We start from the raw sequence: 19,292 nt of genomic DNA on the forward strand, positions 1-19,292 counted from the left end.
TGATTTCTTTTGTAATTAGACGAGAAAAGGTCGGGTGATAACTATTAGCTTGGATATCTGTTCTTTTGCTGGATAAAACAAAGTTTTACCTCGGAAAAATTCGAATTTCGAAGGACGCCACTCAAGGCATTGTATGACTCCTTTAGCTCTAAATGTAAAGCTAACACGTGGAACTTCCTCGGGTGTCGTTGTGTTTTGTCGTTGCGATTATAACTTTTAACAAAGACTTGCCTTTGACTCTCAGAAATTTCTTACGCGAAAGGAAAGAAAAACCTGTAATGAGATAAAGTGCAGAATAACAGAGGTAACTTCCATATCAATTATCAACTATTCCCCGAAAGCGAGGTGAATATTGTTGATAATCCCTCAAGGGGTTGCAAAAACCTGATGGCTAGAAGTGCACTGGAAGGCGGGCATCGTTTTGGTATTTGATAAAGTCAACTTATTCAGAAACAGGGTGGGGGAGGGGGGAGTGGGTGGGGAAGGGGGAGTGGGTGGAAAGGGGGGGAGTGAGTGGAGGGGGGAGTGGGTGAAGAGGGGGAGTGGGTTGGGGAGGGGGAGTGGGTGGGGGAGGGGTGAAGGAGGAAGGAGTGGGTGGGAAGGGGGAGTGGGTGGGGGAGGGGGAGTAAGTGACGAAGGAGGGAGTGGGGTGGGGGTTATGCGATTTTGAAATTCCATGATGAGCCATTGACCAGTTTTATCGAAGGAAATATTTTAATCAATTTCATTTACTTCTGAGAGATATTTTTCTTGTTTGACCAATACTACAAAAATTGACATTGTTACTATTATGTTACTAATAAATACTGCTATTTTTTTGCCCTTGTGTAACGTATCTTTTAACAAAGTGACTCTTTACGAAAAGTTTTAAACATTATTCATAAGGAGGCTGGCTCTTTGTAATCAGGGCATCATCATTTGGATACTAATTACATTTAAGAATGCATTCATGTTTTCCGGTAATCATTAGTAAACTGTGAAATCATGGAAGGGACATCAAGCTAAAGCAGATGAAGACTGAGACAAAAAGAAAATATTATTAACTGTGTTACAGCGACTCTCTACGAAAAGGTTTTAGAATTATACATAAAGATTGTACTTTCTTATCAGGACGTCATCTATTGGATGACAATTATATCTAAGAATGCTTACATTTGGAAAGGAGGTCAAGCTGAAACAGTGGATTGCTGTGCTTAAGTAGGCTGAGATCAAAAGTTATTGACTTTGTGATGCAGACAATTCTAAAAGATTCCTTGGACAGAGAACAAAACGAGTCAAAGAGAGGAAAAAATGAAGTACTTGACAATAAGGAGTCAAAGGGGAAGTCGTTTACTCATTTTAAACTGATTACCATTGAGAAAGATTATCTCACAGGGATGTGTGATGGGTAAAGAGGGCGAAGGAGGAGAAGCTTCCTCAGACAACTTTCACAAGCTTCTAAAGAAAGGAAAGATTACAAAAGATTATTGAAGGATCAACACTGCATGACATTCTATTAGTTTTTCCCCTTTTTACACGAAATGCTACACTGTTAACCATTTATACGCATTTGATTGGCCTAATTTATCTAAGTGAACTAGAGTAGGTATAAGCTACTATCCATTCAATTACCTGAAGGGCTTTTGTTCTCCCATCCCCCCTCTCAACTCTCCCCCCCTCCCAGAGACAACAAGGCGTTTTTATCTGTCGGAAATTATTAAATTTTTTTTTTTGGGGGGGGGGGGGGAAATGCTATCAAGATGAAACAAAAAAAGTTCAGACTCGGTGACTAATTTCTTATTGAGACCTCTTTTGCTACAACTATCTATTTACAAGTCATTTAGAGTTGGTTTCGTGTCCATTTCTTTAGGATTAGATGGATTTCCTTGTCACTGAACCAAGATGTACCCCATGGCTTTGATGTGTCTCTCTCCATTATCTGGAAAGTGCGTTGCTTCGTTCCCACACGTGTTGGAGTCATCTCCATACCCACCTGTGCCAAAGCCAATTCTGGAATCACATCCGCGGCAATGGTTTTCGTTGTTAGCAATGATACCGATTCTTGCTTTTGAAGTATGAATTTTCCCCGTAACAGCATTGAACCCTTCCTTATTACAATTCGACTGTAAGGATGCCTCAGAGCCAATCAGTAACTTCCACGTGTCACGACCCAGTGACGTGTCACGATATTGCCCGTCAGCGATAAGTGAGTGCAAAGACCTGGCTTGCTTTTTGATGAGAATGAATCTGGATAGATTACCGATGTTCATCCCTAGACAGATCTTGGAGAAGGATGTGTTCCAGTAGGTCGGTAGCTTGGTCTCTTGAAAGTCAAAACCAGTCCCCCCTCCTTGACGATTGAAGTCACTCATGTTACTCCAGAGTTTCGAATCGAAGTGGAAGGTTGACTATGTAGATAAAAAAGTTTAAATGAGTTGAATGATAATTTAATTCATATGCAGAAAACAACTAAAATGAGGAGAATGGTTCGAAATATTCTACAGCGAGACTGGGGAACGTGATTTGTTTAGTTTACGAGAATCAGAGGCCCTCGGCATTGAGTCTCTAACACCTTTTTTACGGCTGCTTATTTTGGATCTTTCTTTCAGGTTGTTAAATATAAAGGTTAAAGGTATAGCCGAGTTGGAATAAAAATCGTCTGAGATCGATTATGCATTTGTTCTTTATGACTTTGCAAGTCTACACTTAGTTCACGCAGACATCCGCCTTCAGTTCACGCCAGCCTTTGCATGGAAGATTCAAAAAAGAAAAGTGCCATCCATGTAGTAGTTGTTTCTGCATGGTAAATATTTTAGTCATAAATTTGCTCTCGCCCAAGATGGTATTAGAAGGTAAATTAAAGAAAGTCTCGATGCATTAAAAAAAAAGCGGAAACGGATTCCTGCCAAAAGTTATTATCCAAGGACAAAAGGCAGAAGAAGTACAATATACATAATAGTTTTAGAATAATGGATACTGGGGATATTGTGAACCAAATCGTAGCTCAATAAATTTTTATCACACTGACGTTTTAAATAGTCTCAAAGATATTTCGATCGTTTTCTAGGTCTTTCCACCTAGAGCTCGAAAGAGTTTCTTTTACGATTTTACAAGCATCTTCATCCTCTTTAATCTCTCGTCTGACGATGATGATCCCTTTAGGGCGACGTAATGTAGAAGGTTCAGTTATGGAGGGGTTAAAGTTATGGAAATTTTGAATAATGCCTTTTGTGAGTATGATGACCATATTACGAGATAGATTCCCCATATGTAGCGCATAAAGATGATATCTCCTTTCGTGAAGAAGTCACATGTCAAATTTTCCCTTTTAAGTAAAACATTCGACTCACGGGCAATAGTGAAGAAAGACAAGATACCTTGTTGCCGTCCATTTTCATTACCGTCGTCCATCCATCGCCCCCGCAGCCCTCAAGGTCATCAGTCATGTGACAGTAAACGTTGACCTTCCTATGATCCACTAGAAGTTGATAAGCTCTATTCTCCTCTGACCTAAAGTAAAGCAGTTTTGATAAAAAATAAGACACAAAAAGCAGTGACAAACATATTGAACTTGCACATTTAGATTATGACTTGACGTTTCGTATGTACTCCACATACATTTTCAAAAGTAACCGTTGAAATTTAAAACAGCTATGTATATATAACTAAGGTTAGGGGACTGGAACCAAGATTAAGCAAAAAACTTAACAATAAACAATAACACTAGAGAAGATTAATAAAGCAACAGCTTTTCACTTCCGACGTTCACGTTGAAAGCTGGCTCAAGTTCTTGATTAAGTAAGGACTCTTTGATTTTACAACGGTAGTCTGTTTTGTCTTTTGTCAAAATATCAAAATAATACACCGATTGCAAATATGGCGGCCCCTGCGCGAAAGCGAGGCTTTTCGGTAGTAACCGTTGCTAAGGCCAATTCAGCTCTGTTTATGTGCTCCATTGATTCAAGTAAACTGGCGAGTAAAGAGTTTGCATCCGAAGCAGAAGTCAAGGAAAGCTTAGAAAAGATTTATTCATAGTTTCGAGGTATGCCAGATAATTGTTGCGTACCGTTGTGTCACAAGTCAGGATACAGAGTTGGACCAGACGGCAAGAAGGTCACTTATCACGATCTTCCCCTGAGAAATCCTAAGAGGCTGAAGGTATTTGATAAAACAACCGATTATTGAATTTATTTGCCTATTCGAGAGCAGGTGTAAACAAAGACTATTTCCCAATCTTTTGCAGACTTGGTTGGTTAAAATCCGAAGAGATGCCTCGAAGGATTTCAAATTAACCAAGCGAACTAAAATCTGCTCGTTACACTTCAAAGATTCAGATTTTCGTCTCACTTTAAAAGGTCGCCGGTACATTAAAGACGATGCTATCCCATCCATATTTGCGGGGTCAGTGGCATCTCCAAATCGAAAGTCGCCGCGGAAAAATCAAAATGTCGTTGAGATGCCCTCTTCTTGTCCGACGATGGATAATTTGGCGACCAATGAAAACAACAAAGATGATACTCTGGACAAAGAAATCGCCGATATGAGGGCACAAATCGCCATATTACAGGAGGAAAATTTAATTCTTCAAGAAACCAACAAAGATCTTATGAAATCATTTGATGAACAACTGAGAAACCAGTTCGGCAAAGTTAAGTTTAAAGAGTCAGATTCAGACATTAACTTTTTCACCGGACTCCCGAACTATCAGACCCTGCTGACCTGTTATAATTTTCTAAATCCGGGTTCCAATGGAGGAAACATTGCCTACGTTTCCAGTGTAACAGATGAAGTGGACTTCATGTGTGCTTCAAGCATAGAAAGCAAGGGAAATAAGCCTGGCAAGCGACGAAAACTGGGTGCATTCGACAAAAGTTTTATGGTGCTTGTGAGAATGAGGCTTAGTTTGTTTGAACGTGACTTAGCTCATAGATTCAACCTCCATGTGTCTACTGTCAATAGGATCTGCATTTCATGGGTAAATTTTATGTACCTGAAATTCGGGTACCTGAACATATGGCCAGATAGAGAGGCGATTGATAAAGCAATGCCCCAATCCTTTAAGGAAAAGTACCCCAAAACAAGGGTTATTATCGATGCAACCGAAATCAAGTGCCGAACTCCATCTTCACTGGTTAAACACAGTGAAACTTACTCCTCCTACAAAAGCCACACAACCTTCAAAGGTCTCATTGAAATTGCTCCCAGTGGCCACATTACATTTGTTTCACAACTGTATGCTGGCAGCATTTCAGACACTTCCTAGAGAGATCTTAGGTTATATCCATTTTATCATAAAATCTTGTTGCAGTTGTTTGGTTATATGAGTAGGTAGGCTGGCTTTCCCACAAAGAATCCAGTATTTTAGTCAGGATCTTTTTGTTAGGATATTAGATAAGAGTTCTAACATAAGAACAAACCAATGCTTATCAGGCCAAAAATATTCCTTGAATGCATTCTAATTTTACTGAACACTGAAGCTGCCACCTCTGATGGGAGCTTATTAACTTATGGACTGAATGTAATAAGAGATTTCCCTCCTTGCTGGCCTGCATCCATATAAAGAACCACTTAATAACATTGACATCATAAAGTTATTAACAAGTTCATCCAATGGATGTGCCACTAACAGTTGATGTGCTGGCAGTTACTGTACATGTTGACACCACATTACCTGCAAGTGTAGTTTTGCACTTAAAATATTTTGCAAAATGCTTAAAGAAAAATTCCTCTACTTTTAAGAGCATGTCTGCAAAAAGTCTGTGTCAAAACAAATGCGCTCAAAAACCATCCCTTTAAATGTGTATGTTATGAAGTCACACCACTTTGCCTCAGATATTCCCATCTGGCCTTGAACTTGCTTATAGTATTTTTGATTTGCCTTGAGCACTGGAAAGTCATCTATCATTTCAAGATGGAACTGACGATGACCAGAGCATGTTGTTTGAGGGGCAACATTTCTGTGTTTGTGGGGGCATTTGATTCAAGTATCCCATATGGGCTGTCCTCAGTTTCATCAATCACCTTGCCATCTGGAGAGCAACCAAGGAATGGATATGAAGGGTTTACAATGAAGCCTAAGGTAAAAGTCCTGATAGGATGGCCATTGTGCTTCATATAGTTAGTATACTGTTGCAAGGCTGCACTTTCATGTTCAATACCATGTTTTAATGGCTCTGGTAAATTTTTAGTACTGTTCAGGTTGCAGTCATTCACAAGTCGTTCTAGAAAAGGCTTTGTAATCGATTTTCGATCCAAAATACCGCCAAATTGAGATGCAGTAATCCTTGGTCTCCTTTCTTTCCACCATCGATTGCTACTGCGCTGTGAGACAGTGTCCTTTTCAAGTGCGGTGGCATCATTTTCGTTAAGTTGCAATGATTCGAGAAATTGTTGATGCTTTCACTGTCAAACCTTTCAGGCTGGCGTTATGGTCCCGAAGAAACTGCCTCAACTCGTTAACATGCATTTTCTCCACTGGCCTGTCCATGACTTTCTAATTTAACGTTCAAACTCTATAGAGAGAGAGCTCTGAAGACTTACAACACAAGCAACTGTGGCATAAAATTCACTCGCATCGACAAAGGAAACAGAGACGAACTGGCCCTTAGCAACGGTCACTACCGAAAAGCCTCGCTTTCGTGTAGCGGCCGCCATATTTGCAATCGGTCTATCCCACTTGATATTATGTTCAGTGGCCTTGACGTGGTCGGCAATGGCTGAAGTATTGTCATTTTTAGTAAGGGCCTCAAAAGGTTCGGTTTTTCTTTTGTGAAGCCGTCGTTTTCTTATTTATGATCAGATTACGATGGCCCAAGAACAAAAGCATTTACGATAAAGCAGTTTTTTTTGGACTTGTTAATCATTTGTTTCATATATTTACTGATTTACTTTTGATTACGTAGCGTAATAACTGTGTTCCTATAAACTTGTTGATAGGACCAGATGGGAATACATTTGGCCGGAGATCATGGCGCACGAGCCGAGCCGTAACTTTTTCTCAAGTTTTTCTCCCTTTTCTCAATGAACTCATAGCGTGCTGGGCTGTGCGGCTTTCTCTGGCCCGAATTATGGTTTATATTTGAAACCTAGCCCTAACTTTAGGCGTAAATGAGTTATCAATTTTTATTTACCTTTTACTTTTGTAAATTTCTTTACACGAATGAAGGAAAGGACCTGTAATAAGATGAAGTAGAAAATTACAAAGGTATTAATTATATTTCTGAGCTCTATTTTTATAAACATGCACCCTAGTCTGATGATGTATACGTTGATGCCTTGATGAGCATACTGCCAAGGATAAGTACAATTAGTTCAAAACTATCAAAGAGCAGTTTTGAAGCAAATGTCCCCTATTTGATTGGAATTGGGAGTAGAGCTGGTTGCTTGAGAAGCTATTTTAATAAGTTTATTAAAATTATTACTTAACTTATTACTTAAAACAAAGTCGGACGGAGAGAGGTGTACAGTGAACAAAACACCATTCCAAATCTCGGAATGGAATTCTTACAGAACTCTCACTCCCAGTTGTAGAGAAAGTTTTGATTGACAAACTCCATGCTGGCTCAATTGGATCAGATAGGAACAGCGCACGAGCTATGTTTTCATATTATTCATACTTTGAATATTATACCTTCGCACGTCAATCCATCTCCATGGTATTGTGGTTTACATGTGCATTTGTACGATCCCTTAGAATTGTTACACACAGCATCAACACTGCAGCTGTGCGATCCCTCAACACACTCATCAATATCTGAAAGGAAGTTTCCCTGTTGTATTCATCAATAACATATGTAATGGCATTCAACGTAGGGAGAGTGGAACCTCTTTGATTGTCGTTGTGTTTCATTGCTTTGTGGAGGGGGTCATTCTTACACTACGATTTTAGCAAATGTAATGATAATAACTATAATAAGTTAATAATGATAATGAATTTATTATACATAGAATTAAAAAGGTTGACACTAATTTACATTAAAGCTCAGTGTACAGAATAAATTATAATCTACATATAAATAAATTAAATTGATTAAATAAATAAATAAGTATGAAGGCTAAATATATATACAACTAAAATTACATACAATCATTTCGCAAACCAATGGTTTGAAGTAAAACTCCTTATCGATTCAGAATTCTTTACATGATTTGCTAAATCATTAAAAAGCTCAGCAGCTGCACAAGAAAATGATCTACTTCCTGATTTAGATGAAATCCTATTACTACGTCCCCTAGTATTATAATTATGTATATCCAAATTACGAGAAAAAAAAATTCAAGGAGTAGGATGGACAGAAACCATTTATGCAGCGGAAAACTTGAAGACATTTGTGTAAGCTCAAGTTTGTCATTGCGCTTAGTAGTTTTCATGCGCTAGTTTAGGGCTCAGCCCGCCGCAACTAAGCCACAGGTGTTATGCTCGTTATTTTTAGTGACGACCTTGAGTAAGTCGAGTTGATTTAAGTTTCTTAGTGTGTTCTACGTTTTATCGGAGCAAAACGTGTTTTGTAAGTACTATTCCTATCGCTTGGTTCGTTTTAAAATTCAGCGTTTCCTTTCTCTATTGCATCTTTTGTTTCAAATTCCTTTTACCTTTTAGGAACTGTGTAATCCTTCGAGTAAATCACCGTGAAATAAAAGAAGGTTGGTACGCGTTCAAACCGTATTTATGTCCCTGACAGATTTAAAGTGTTTTAGCTTCTACAATTTGTGGATAGTCCATCTCTCAGTTAGTGGTAACCAACCTAAATCCTTAAAGGGTTGTTCAGAGCTTACTTCTCCAATCTTACGCTTCAGGATAATACGAGCACCTCGTTTTGTAATCTTAACAGCCTATCCAAATATGTTTTATCTGAATTGGACCATACAACATCGCAATACTCGTATAATGGTTGAACAATTGAATTATGCAATTGCTTACAAACATCAATGCTAATATATTTTCTAAATCTACTCAAGAGTACGAGTCTACGAGAAACTTTCGAAGGTATAGTATCAATATGTCCATGCCAGTTCAAGTTCGAGTCAAAAATGACTCCTAAGTATTTAGAAAAATCTTTTACCGGAAGAAATGATTCTGACATTTTTAAGACAGGCCTACTAGCTTTAGCCAGACGATGACTTGTGCCAAACACCTTGATATTTGTCTTGGAGCAGTTAACTATCAGACCATTATCACGGAACCAATTGCTCAAGGAGCTAAGTTCTTCTTGAAGAACACGCTCGATGATCTCTTGTTGGCGAAGAACAGTGCTGTGCCATCCGCATATAAAACAATCTTGCTTTGCTTGACAGACTTTGGAAGATCGTTGATAAGGATAAGGATTAACAAGGGTCCTAAAACGGATCCTTGTGGTACACCAGTGTTCAAATCCATGGGCTCAGAGGTGGTTTCATTGACGCACACAGACTGAGTTCTACCAGACAGAAACTTATCAAACCAGTGTAAAGAGTGTCCAGTTATACCAACGTGAGCAAGTTTAGTTTTCAAGATGGAATGGTCAATCAAATCGAATGCCTTGCTCAAGTCCAAGAACACACCACCAGTAAGGCAGCCTTGATCCATATTGTTCAAGATGAAATCAGATACATCGAAGAGGCAAGTTGTCGTAGAGTGGCCTGGGGTCTAAAGCCTAATTGATGGGATGATAGCAGCTTGTTTGATGATAAATGCTGATATATCTGACTGTGAACTGCTTGTTCGAAAATCATTACCACTGGTAAGACGGATATGGGTCTGAAATTATTAGGATCAGAGACAGAACCATCTTTATGAAGAGGTGTCACAGTGGCAGATTTCCATGACCAGGGTATGATAGCAGAATGCAGCGACAGTTCAAGATGTAAGTTAAAGGTGCGGAAATGACGTTAGCTCCAGTTTTTAGAAACGAGTATGAATATCTTTGAGGCCTGAAGACTTGTTAACTTTCAAAGAAGATAATTCCTTACGCACAAAATCAACTGAGATGTCGTTAAATTCAAAGTTTTTTACTGAAACCAAATTAGGTGCACTGGAATCATTCTTTCGATGGACTTGATTGGGTTGCGTAGACTTGAGACGTTCAACCACTTTAGTGAAAAGCTTGTTAAGGATAGTCGCCATTCCCTGTGTAACTGATGTTATCGAGAGTGATTTCTTGAACTGACACTTTCTTTTTCTTCGGTAATTAACAATTTCTTTATAGTAGTCCATATGATCGAAGTATCCTTAGTGTTATTAGTTAATAAGTTGTTAAAATACTCACGCTTGGCTACCTCGATTAACCTTGAAACAGTGTTTCTTAAACATTTAAAAGCGTTCCAGATGTTGTCTGATTTCGTCTTGACGGCTTTGCGTTTCATTGCATCGAGCGATTTCATTGCAAACCAAGCATCCTCCGGGGAATCAAATAAATAAATTATGTCCAAGGTTAAATTTCGGAGGTCAGAAACAAATGCCAGAGGGTCAAAGTTTTTAAAACTGCGTACGTTCAGGACCTTCGGTTTAGATCTAGGCAGTTTACAGGACCAATGATAGCAATATATCATGTAATGGTCACTAAGGGACAATTTAATTAGACCTGACTCTGTAACACGATAGTGAGAATTGGTGAAAATCATATCAATCAGGCTAGAAGATGCTGATGTGACCCTAGTATATTCTTTGATCACTTGATTTAAACCGATATCACTCATAGATTTGATAAATTCCTTTCCCTAGGCTGATTTAATTGGACAGTTGAAGTCTCCCAGCGGATATAATTGTGAGTTCACGAAGTCTACTTTATCCAAGAGATTCTTGAAATTGGAATAGAAACTGGAGTCACTTGGTGGACGATAAATACTGCGAATTATAAGAGGACAGGAACGTTGTAATTTCAGAGTACAAAGAACCATGTCAAGTTGATTGCATAATGAAGTACGATTGGATGAAAAGCGCTCATGAATGTGAGTTACTGTTCCACCTCCATTTCTATTTCTGTCATGACGCTCCAAACTATAATTTTCAATGATAATTTTTTCCTTTAAAATCGAGCAATCTAGCCAAGACTCGGATAAAGTTATGATGTCAGGCCCGTTAGCACAAACGAAAAGGCGAAGTTCATCGATGTTTCTCAGGAGACTTCTGACATTTAAATGAACCATTTTAAGGCCCTTTACACGCTTCAATGGGCTGTCAATGGCGGCAGAATTTAAATTACCATCCATCACTGTTCCATTTCTGATTGAAAAAAGTGTATAGAAGGACCAGGGTTTACTTCAACATCGTTAGATAGGAAACGGGTTGTGGTTATCAGATACTTGTTCAAAGAAATACCATGATGTATCGATGAAGCCTTTGAATTGCAACTTTGCTTCACCAAATAATAGATGCGAACAAGCCTCATCAAAACTTCTTGTCGCATAACTACACTTGGTTGCCAGACAAACTCAGTAGAGATTTCACAAGTTTCTAGACCGAATAAAGTAGAAACGGTGCCAAAGCATGAAGGCACAGTAAAAGAGCATAAAATGAAATATAGCTGAAGAACTAATAGAGCGCCTCCAACCGCCATGATAAGTTGTCTATGAATTTCGAAAATTTCGTTACACCAAAGAAAAGGAAGGCCCGTGATAAGCAGAATAAGAATAGTAATTTGCGTATGAACGAGGCATGTTTGCATAAATCGATAAATCTGTATTATATTTATATGAATTTTTTATAAAGCGAAGATGGTTGCCTGAGGAGCTCACAAAGCATGCTTACTGGATGATAGTCGTGTTTGGACCTCACGGTATGAAAGAGATTGAATTTGGATCACCATTAAACATGTATAATTTTCAGGGCTGCAGTCGTTGAACGCAGTTCGTACCAACTCCTTTTTTGGTTGCAAAATGTCTACTTTGAAGCCTCCTCGATTCAGCATTATTCCACTGGTGTATATTTACTCCAATCTTTCGCACCTAAGTTCCTCTCCAGTAGTATTTTCCTGAAAGTTGATCCATTATGGGATAGTGTTTTGTTGTTTTCATAGCAGAGCGAACAATATATCTCAAATTAAAGGTGGACCGCAAGCTGCTTGTTAATGTTTTGTTCTACACCCTCGAAATGTATATCAATATTAATAGACACAGTAGCCGTTATTTAGCTTGAAAATATGCTCAAATATTTATTTGCAAAAAAAATGCGGGGAATTTTGCGAGCTTATTTTTGAAGCAAATGGAGGCCATCGTTTACATTATGAGCCCACAGTTGCCTGTACTGATTTGTAACTTTTGACTAACTATTTTACTAACTTTACCTTCGTCACAGTTTTGACCTTTGAATCCAGCAGTACACAAACAGCGGTATCCTTTGTCGGTAAAACCGCTTTGGCAAGTGGCGTTATTCTTGCAGAAGTTTTGAACGCAAGCGCTCTGAAGCCGAAAAGAGAAAAATTGAAAACCGCTAAAATAATAGCTTTTCCAGTTGAACCATTGAATTACGCACAAGTTTGTCTCTCATTTTAAACTGAGAGAAAATGAAAGAATCTCAGCAGAAACTGATGCGTTGCTAACTTGATGTAAACGTAGAGAATAAGCCAGAAATGATAACTGTGGTAACAAATATAATAAATGATAAATATAATCGGGATCGTAATTACATTACTGGAACCATTGCATAAAATAACACTGACCTCAGTCGCATGATAAAAATAATTTTCCTCCTTTATCAGCTCGCGTTCGTGTCCTTCATGAGTAACATTATTTAATTCACATTTGTACTTTCCGTTTCTTCTCACTCTGTTATCATAATTAATGCTGACGCAATCGGGTTCCATGAAACACAAAGCTTCGCAGAACTTCTTCACCTTGACTTCAACGATGCGAATGACGTGGTTTACGAGGCGTTTACCATTAAATGCTTTTTCAGACGTGAAGCCCAAAGTACGACATTGATCTGCTTCAGAGAAGTCTTGAAATAAAAACAAAGAAATAAATAAATCGAAAAAGGATATGTGAGATAAGGGTTTTTTCCCCTTTTTTTTAAATATACAAGTCGCATTGACCTATACTGCCAACAGCATTAGCAGGAAACTTCCATTCTTCCAAAGAGAAGTGGGTATCTTTAGCTAAGAAGTTTAAGATCGGAAATGATGCGATTCTATCCCAATACCTCATTGTTTAACCGAAAATATAAATGTCAATAGAGTAGAAAAAGTCAAAAAGTAGAAGTAATTATTTTACTCAGTCAGGGAGCAAGCACTTACTTAAGTAAAGAGGACTGAATTTAAGAAGAGATCACAGAAGAACCACATGAGCAAGAAACCGAATAAAGAACCCTCCAAAATGCATTCTTCAGCAGTAACTACAAAGAGATGACATAGTGACTAGGGTCGCCATAATTTCTAGACAAGTGATCATCCATACGTGTTAAACTTCCTTCTATTTTTTTAACAGATTACGCAAGCTACTGTTTCGCTTTGTTTTTTTTTTTTAGGTAGAAAGTGTCCTATCTTAGTAAACTCTCGGCTTAAACCTGTATTTAGGGCCGTAGAGGGGAAAGGCTAAGCTACCCATGGAACATTGCAGAAGAGCTTTACTAGACTGGAAGTCCTCATTTCTTACAGCTGATCAGACAACTGCTCAAAGGCTACATGTAGATCCATAAACTGGTTTGTGGTCCATTTCTTAGTCTTTAGCATTTCTGATCATTTAACAATTTCAACTGATATAGTCAACTCGCAGTTGCTAATATATGCTGCCATTGTTAATAATAATGTCGGTAATTTGTGCTTTTCCCTTGAGCATGAAAGTTTTATCGACTTTTTGTCGAAGAACGGGGTTATTATCTGAAATATAGGTAATAATTCACCAGCGGGTTAACCGATACGGTGGACACACAAAAGACAAGTGGTGCAGCAAGAGGATGAGTCCATGCATTAATTCAGATGACAACATTCACAAATAGGAACCTTCATCGTGAACAAATCCAAAAGAATCCAAAATATACTAAAGAAGATAGGCTAGATGGAAAAGGAGTAGTATGAAAAACATTAAAACACACGCAATTTAACTACAAAACCTAACATTCCATTTAAGTTTACTGATACAGAACCATCTCTCCGTCTAAACATCCGTCCAAATATAATTGACTTGGTTAAGAAGTTTAAAGAGTTTGTATGAATACTGAAGATGAAAAAACTAACAGGACATATCCCTCATAAAAATATCAGTTACTTAGGCTAAATGCGGTCACGAAAGATCAAACTTCCGAACAGTTTCCTTCACTCTCAGAGGAGTGATGGTGAAACTAACCTTTTGATGTGACAAAGGCGGTCATGATAAAGCTGAACAGCAACAGAAAACATATAGAATTTGAATTATCCATGGCGGAGATTACTTTTCCAGCATAAATGCCACAGAGATGTGAGAACTTATGTTAATTATCTACACTAGACTTTAAACTTCTTCTTAATCAAAAATTCCTGAGTCCCTTCTAACCAATGAAACTTGGATGACATTGCTTTGTTTACTTCTTTGTATAAAAAGCTTCTTTGTCAATGGTGATAATAAAAATTTAATTCAAAGGATATGACTAAATTATTCAAACTACCTCGCTAATCTCCTTTAAAAAAACAATTCATGATTAATGAATGAGTTTAACGAACAGTGGCACGAGTCTGAAAACATTCTTCTTGGGATGTAGCACGATACTAAACGGAAAAAAATTAACCTTTAATTTACTGATATAGGATAAAGCAAATTATAAAGTCGAAATTTTTATAAAGCATTTGGCTCCAATTGCGCTCAAAATTGCCCTCAGCCTTGAAATGAACTCGGAGAAAATTGGATCATTAAAGGTATTCTACGGAGTCTCCAAGTGGCTTATATTGTTCTTCCAGCAGGCTTATATTGAAAGTTGTAATGGCGTAATTAAAAAATACAATGCCCCGCGGCAGGTATGATAAAATTTAATTGAATTGGACTTTAATGCACACTCCCGAAAAAAGTTTTTAGCAAACTATGCGATCATCTAATACAATAGAGCAAAAACACGATGTCTAATATAGAAACAGCAATGAAACTCCAGGTGAGCTTTCGCGCAAAAACGTGATATCTTCACACGTGAAAACAATATATCATCACATATGAAGGGGATACCATTACTATGGTAATTCAATAAATCGCACCTCTTGGTAGGGAAAGTGAAATGGTGGAGTCGATCTCTCATAGTTGTTTATATAGGAAATTGAATATAACAGGGCCGCTTGTATATACGAAATTTTTCATCTCGTGTTGAGCCATGATGTTTCACTCGCTCGCTTCGCTCACTCGTGAAATATTTTTAAACACTCTTTGTATGTACATCGCAATGTAACAAATGTATGTTGTATAAAACTGTGTAACAACCAGTATTGTTTTAAAAACTCGTCAAATAGAGAGAAGCTAGCAGGCTCTTTCTAAGCAGCTGGCTCTGTCTGTTCTTTTGGATGATAATTATATTTAAGAATACTTTCAAGAATTCCTCTAACTCCTGATAAGCTACCAAATAATGGGATAGGAAGGGATGTCAATGAATTTCTGTGCTTAAGAAGACTGACTAAAGAGAAAAACTTAACCAAGTCTTACAGAAATATTTCAAACTTGAAGATTTCTCGGATAGAGCACAGAACGAAATAGTCAACGAGAGGAAAAACATTAGGTACGTGACTATGGCTAGACTATTTTGTAAAAAGAAGAAAGTGAAATCAGTTAATCAGCGTGGCGTTGGGAAATAGCAGGTTACATGGATCTGTTAATTAATAGGAAGGAAAGGAAAAGGCTACCTCTGGCAACTTTAACAAGTTTCTAAATTGAGGAAAGATCATTCATAATTCATAACGTGCATCGGCCATGTAACCAAGCTTTTGCCAGGTTGTCAAGGGGAATCAGGAATACTTCGAACTTCAAGATTCGAGAAATCACGTTGGTTGTAACTTAAAACGAGAAAAATGAGTAGTAGTGAAGAGTTAAGGGAAGAAGATAGCGGTTTAAGATGGTTGTTTTTAGAAGGGCAAACGGTTTTTCGAATACCGTGAACGCGTGGTCTCAATACGTAAGTATATAGAAATAATAGGGACCTTACGATGGAGGTTTTTTGGCATTTCCCACAAACCGCGAATGTGAAGAAGTCACGTGACCAGTGTCTTGTCACGTTTGCAGTTTCAGGTTTACGGTTGTACGGCCGAACCTAGATCTAGAGGTATGTGATTACCACAAGGTTTTTTGCACCCTAAAACATCACAATCCCACGTTTGAAAGGAAATACTACTTTTTAGATCTCTTTCGCCTAGTAATTATCGAATTCTTATTCTTAGAAATGTAATTTTGAAGAGGATTTGTCAACTAAAATAGAAGTGAACGAATGAATGAAAACATGCATGGCTGCCGGCTATTTGTTATTAAAACTGTTTTGCCAGTCAGATTACTTTGAGGTAAAAAAGAAATGCCAATTTCTGATGATATGTGAATGCATGAATGTTTATTTTGTTATGAATGCATGAATGTTAATTTTATAGAGGATCATGCTTTAGTGTTCTCCTCTCCTTATCCACATCTCACCGTTGGGCAGCAGCCAACTTGTTTTTGTACTAATTTTACATAATTCATCAGTGCTACCATCCGTGAATCTTAAGTCCCGAGTATGGGCAGACAGCTAACGTGAAACTGCTAACGGCAAACCGCAGTTTGCCGTTTGCGGCAAGATGGCCAAACCTCGATCTTAAGGTTTCTAATACCCTTCTCTACGCAAACTGTAAAGAAGCGTAGAGACATGTAAATGATACATTTGCACAATCCATAAAGAAACGCAGAGATGCCTAAATGATACCTTTACACCATCAGCAAAGAAGCGCGGAGATGCGGAAATGATACATTTAGGTAATCCGCAGAGGAACGTAGGGATGTTTAAATGATACCTTCACGCAATCCGTAAAGAAGCGTAGAGATCCGTAATTGATACCTTCACGTCATCCGAAATGACACCCAACCACTGAAAAGAGATAATGTCCCGAATAATTCATCTGGTTCGAATTGCAATGCACTGAGCACACAGTTACTAATTGTACCTCGCATACTTTGGAATTTACTAGTTTAGCGTTTCAAGTTAAGCTGGTAAAGTTGTCGAAATGAGAAACTGTAACTAAAAAAATGAAACGACCAAATGATTTCTCTGTGACATTTTTCTTTATTTACATCATGAAATAAGCAGTGATTTGAATTGACTTTGTCGACGCATACAAGGTCTCATTGCACTATGTGTACAGTAAACTACACACACTAATATACATTATTAGAAGGGAACAGACGTATATTGGTAAGTATACAAACCGCCCCCGCAGCACACAAGGCCATCAGTCATGTGACAGTAAACACGAATATCCAGGTGAGCTGGTAATGTCATTGCGCGCAAATGGAGAGAAAACCTTAAAGGCGTATCACACAGGGCAGCTCGCACGTTTTTATCAATAGAAGTTGATTCACGGCGGTCATGGCCGAATCGAGTATTGTTATCGATGCTTTTCAGAATTTTGCTTCCTATTCTTGTACCTCCATTGGATCTCTGAGTGATTGGAGCTGTACGCTGGAGAGTTTTTGATAGTTATCTCAACGATTTTGTATGTGCCATTCCCCTTATTTAACTTTGGTGTTAGATCCCGTTTGGCTAATGTATCTTACAATGTAGTGGACGAATTAGTGTAGTGGTAATAGTGAAGTGATAATGTTATCGAAAGTTTTGAACTGTGCACGTTGTGCATGATGGGTACATTAAGAAATGCTTAAAATTACCTTACTACCATCGATTTTCATGACAAGCGTCCATCCACCGCACCCTGCAGGCCTCAAGGTCATCAGGCATGCAACAATGAACGTGGACCCTCTCATGATCCAGTTGAAGTAAGTAAGCCTTATACACTCGTGATCTGATGAAAAGACCGTTTTCACTTTGTGTTATTTATTTTCGTTTTTGGAACGAAAATAGTCAAAGACTGCTATAGAATTACCTCATAGCCGAGAATCTCCCAAAATTGAACGTTTGGCTGAAAAAGAAATTTCTTAATTTTGTAAGTAGACAGGAAAAGTCAGGTGATAAATGTTAGCTTGGACATCTTTTCTTTTACTGAATATATCCAAGTTTTACATAGGAAGAATTCAAAGGACGCCACTCAAGGCATTGTATGACAGTCCTTTAGCTGTAAATGTACAGCTAGCTAATGACTTTATCGTGGCACCACAGGAAGAGGTGGAACTTCCTCGGTCGTCGTTGTGTTTTGTCATTGCGATAACAACGATCAATAATGACCTGGCCTTGACTCTCAGAAATTCCTTACGCGAAAGAAAAGAGAGAACTGAAATGAGATAAAGTACAGAATAACAAAGGTAACTTGCCGAAGGCGAAGTGAATATTGTTGATATTGCCCTATGGGGTTGCAAAAACCTGCATTGCGGGCATTTTGCGATTTTGAAATTCCATGATGTATCATTGACCAGTTTTAACGAAGGGAATACTTTAATCAATTTCATTTACGTCTGAAAGTGAGATATTATTCTTGTTTAGCTAATGCTGCAAAATTGTCATTGTTACTATCATATTACTAATAAATACTGTTATTTTTTTACCGTTGTGTTACTCTTTTAACAAAGTGATTCTTTACGAAAATTTTTAAACGTTGTACACAGGGAGGCTGGCTCTTTGTAATCAGGGCATCATCATTTGGATGATAATTGTATCTAAAAATGCTTTCATGAATGCTGGTAATCATTAGCTATCTGTGAAATAATGGAAGGGAGATCAAGCAGAGGCAGATGAAGACTGGGACAAAAAGAAAAAAATATGAACTATATGTTACAGCGACCCTCTACAAAAAGGTTTTAAAAGTATACATAAAGATTGTTCTTTCTTATCAGAGCGTCATCTTTTGTAAATAATTATATCTAAGAATGCTCACATTAATGCAACTCACTCTTGTGGTGTTTAGTCTTTAATTAAATACAATATATTACAATACATTACAATATTACAAAAAAATAAGCACTGTCCGCAGTTAGCAAAGGCTAGTCGAGGCGGGCAGTGTTTAATACGTATATTATAAAATAAAAAGATTTACAGAGCAAGAGCTTCAAAATTCTAGACAAATTACAACTACATTAATACATTTAAGATACCGCAAGAGAACAGAACAAGCTGGGGTCTTATAGTTGCGCTATTAAAGTAGACAAATCAATATAATCATCACTAAGTATTGTTAAACTGTGAAATAGGACAGGAGATCAAGCTGAAACTGGGTTGCTGTGCTTAAGTAGGCTGAGATCAAAGCTGTTCACTATCCGTT

General features: G+C 37.9%; 2 protein-coding genes across 2 annotated transcripts; one reads left to right on the forward strand and one right to left on the reverse strand.

Moving 5' to 3' along the window:
• Nucleotides 1-707: 707 nt before the first annotated feature.
• On the reverse strand, nucleotides 708-14,359 carry LOC111346745 (uncharacterized). The gene is made up of 7 exons (XM_088725293.1): nucleotides 14,236-14,359; nucleotides 12,615-12,892; nucleotides 12,240-12,354; nucleotides 7,610-7,732; nucleotides 7,110-7,152; nucleotides 3,357-3,489; nucleotides 708-2,387 (listed from the first exon to the last, which is right to left on the reverse strand). The coding sequence occupies exons 1-7, from the start codon at nucleotides 14,306-14,308 to the stop codon at nucleotides 1,869-1,871; spliced, it is 1,284 nt and encodes a 427-aa protein (XP_088581419.1). The 5' UTR covers nucleotides 14,309-14,359; the 3' UTR covers nucleotides 708-1,868.
• LOC148728876 (uncharacterized) lies at nucleotides 3,856-6,642 on the forward strand. The gene is made up of 2 exons (XM_088725327.1): nucleotides 3,856-4,137; nucleotides 4,223-6,642. Exons 1-2 carry the CDS (start codon nucleotides 4,024-4,026, stop codon nucleotides 5,240-5,242), a joined length of 1,134 nt encoding a protein of 377 aa, XP_088581453.1. The 5' UTR covers nucleotides 3,856-4,023; the 3' UTR covers nucleotides 5,243-6,642.
• Nucleotides 14,360-19,292: the final 4,933 nt, after the last annotated feature.

This window comes from Stylophora pistillata, chromosome 6, assembly GCF_964205215.1.
Source record: "Stylophora pistillata chromosome 6, jaStyPist1.2, whole genome shotgun sequence".
NCBI classification, from domain to species: Eukaryota; Metazoa; Cnidaria; class Anthozoa; order Scleractinia; family Pocilloporidae; genus Stylophora; species Stylophora pistillata.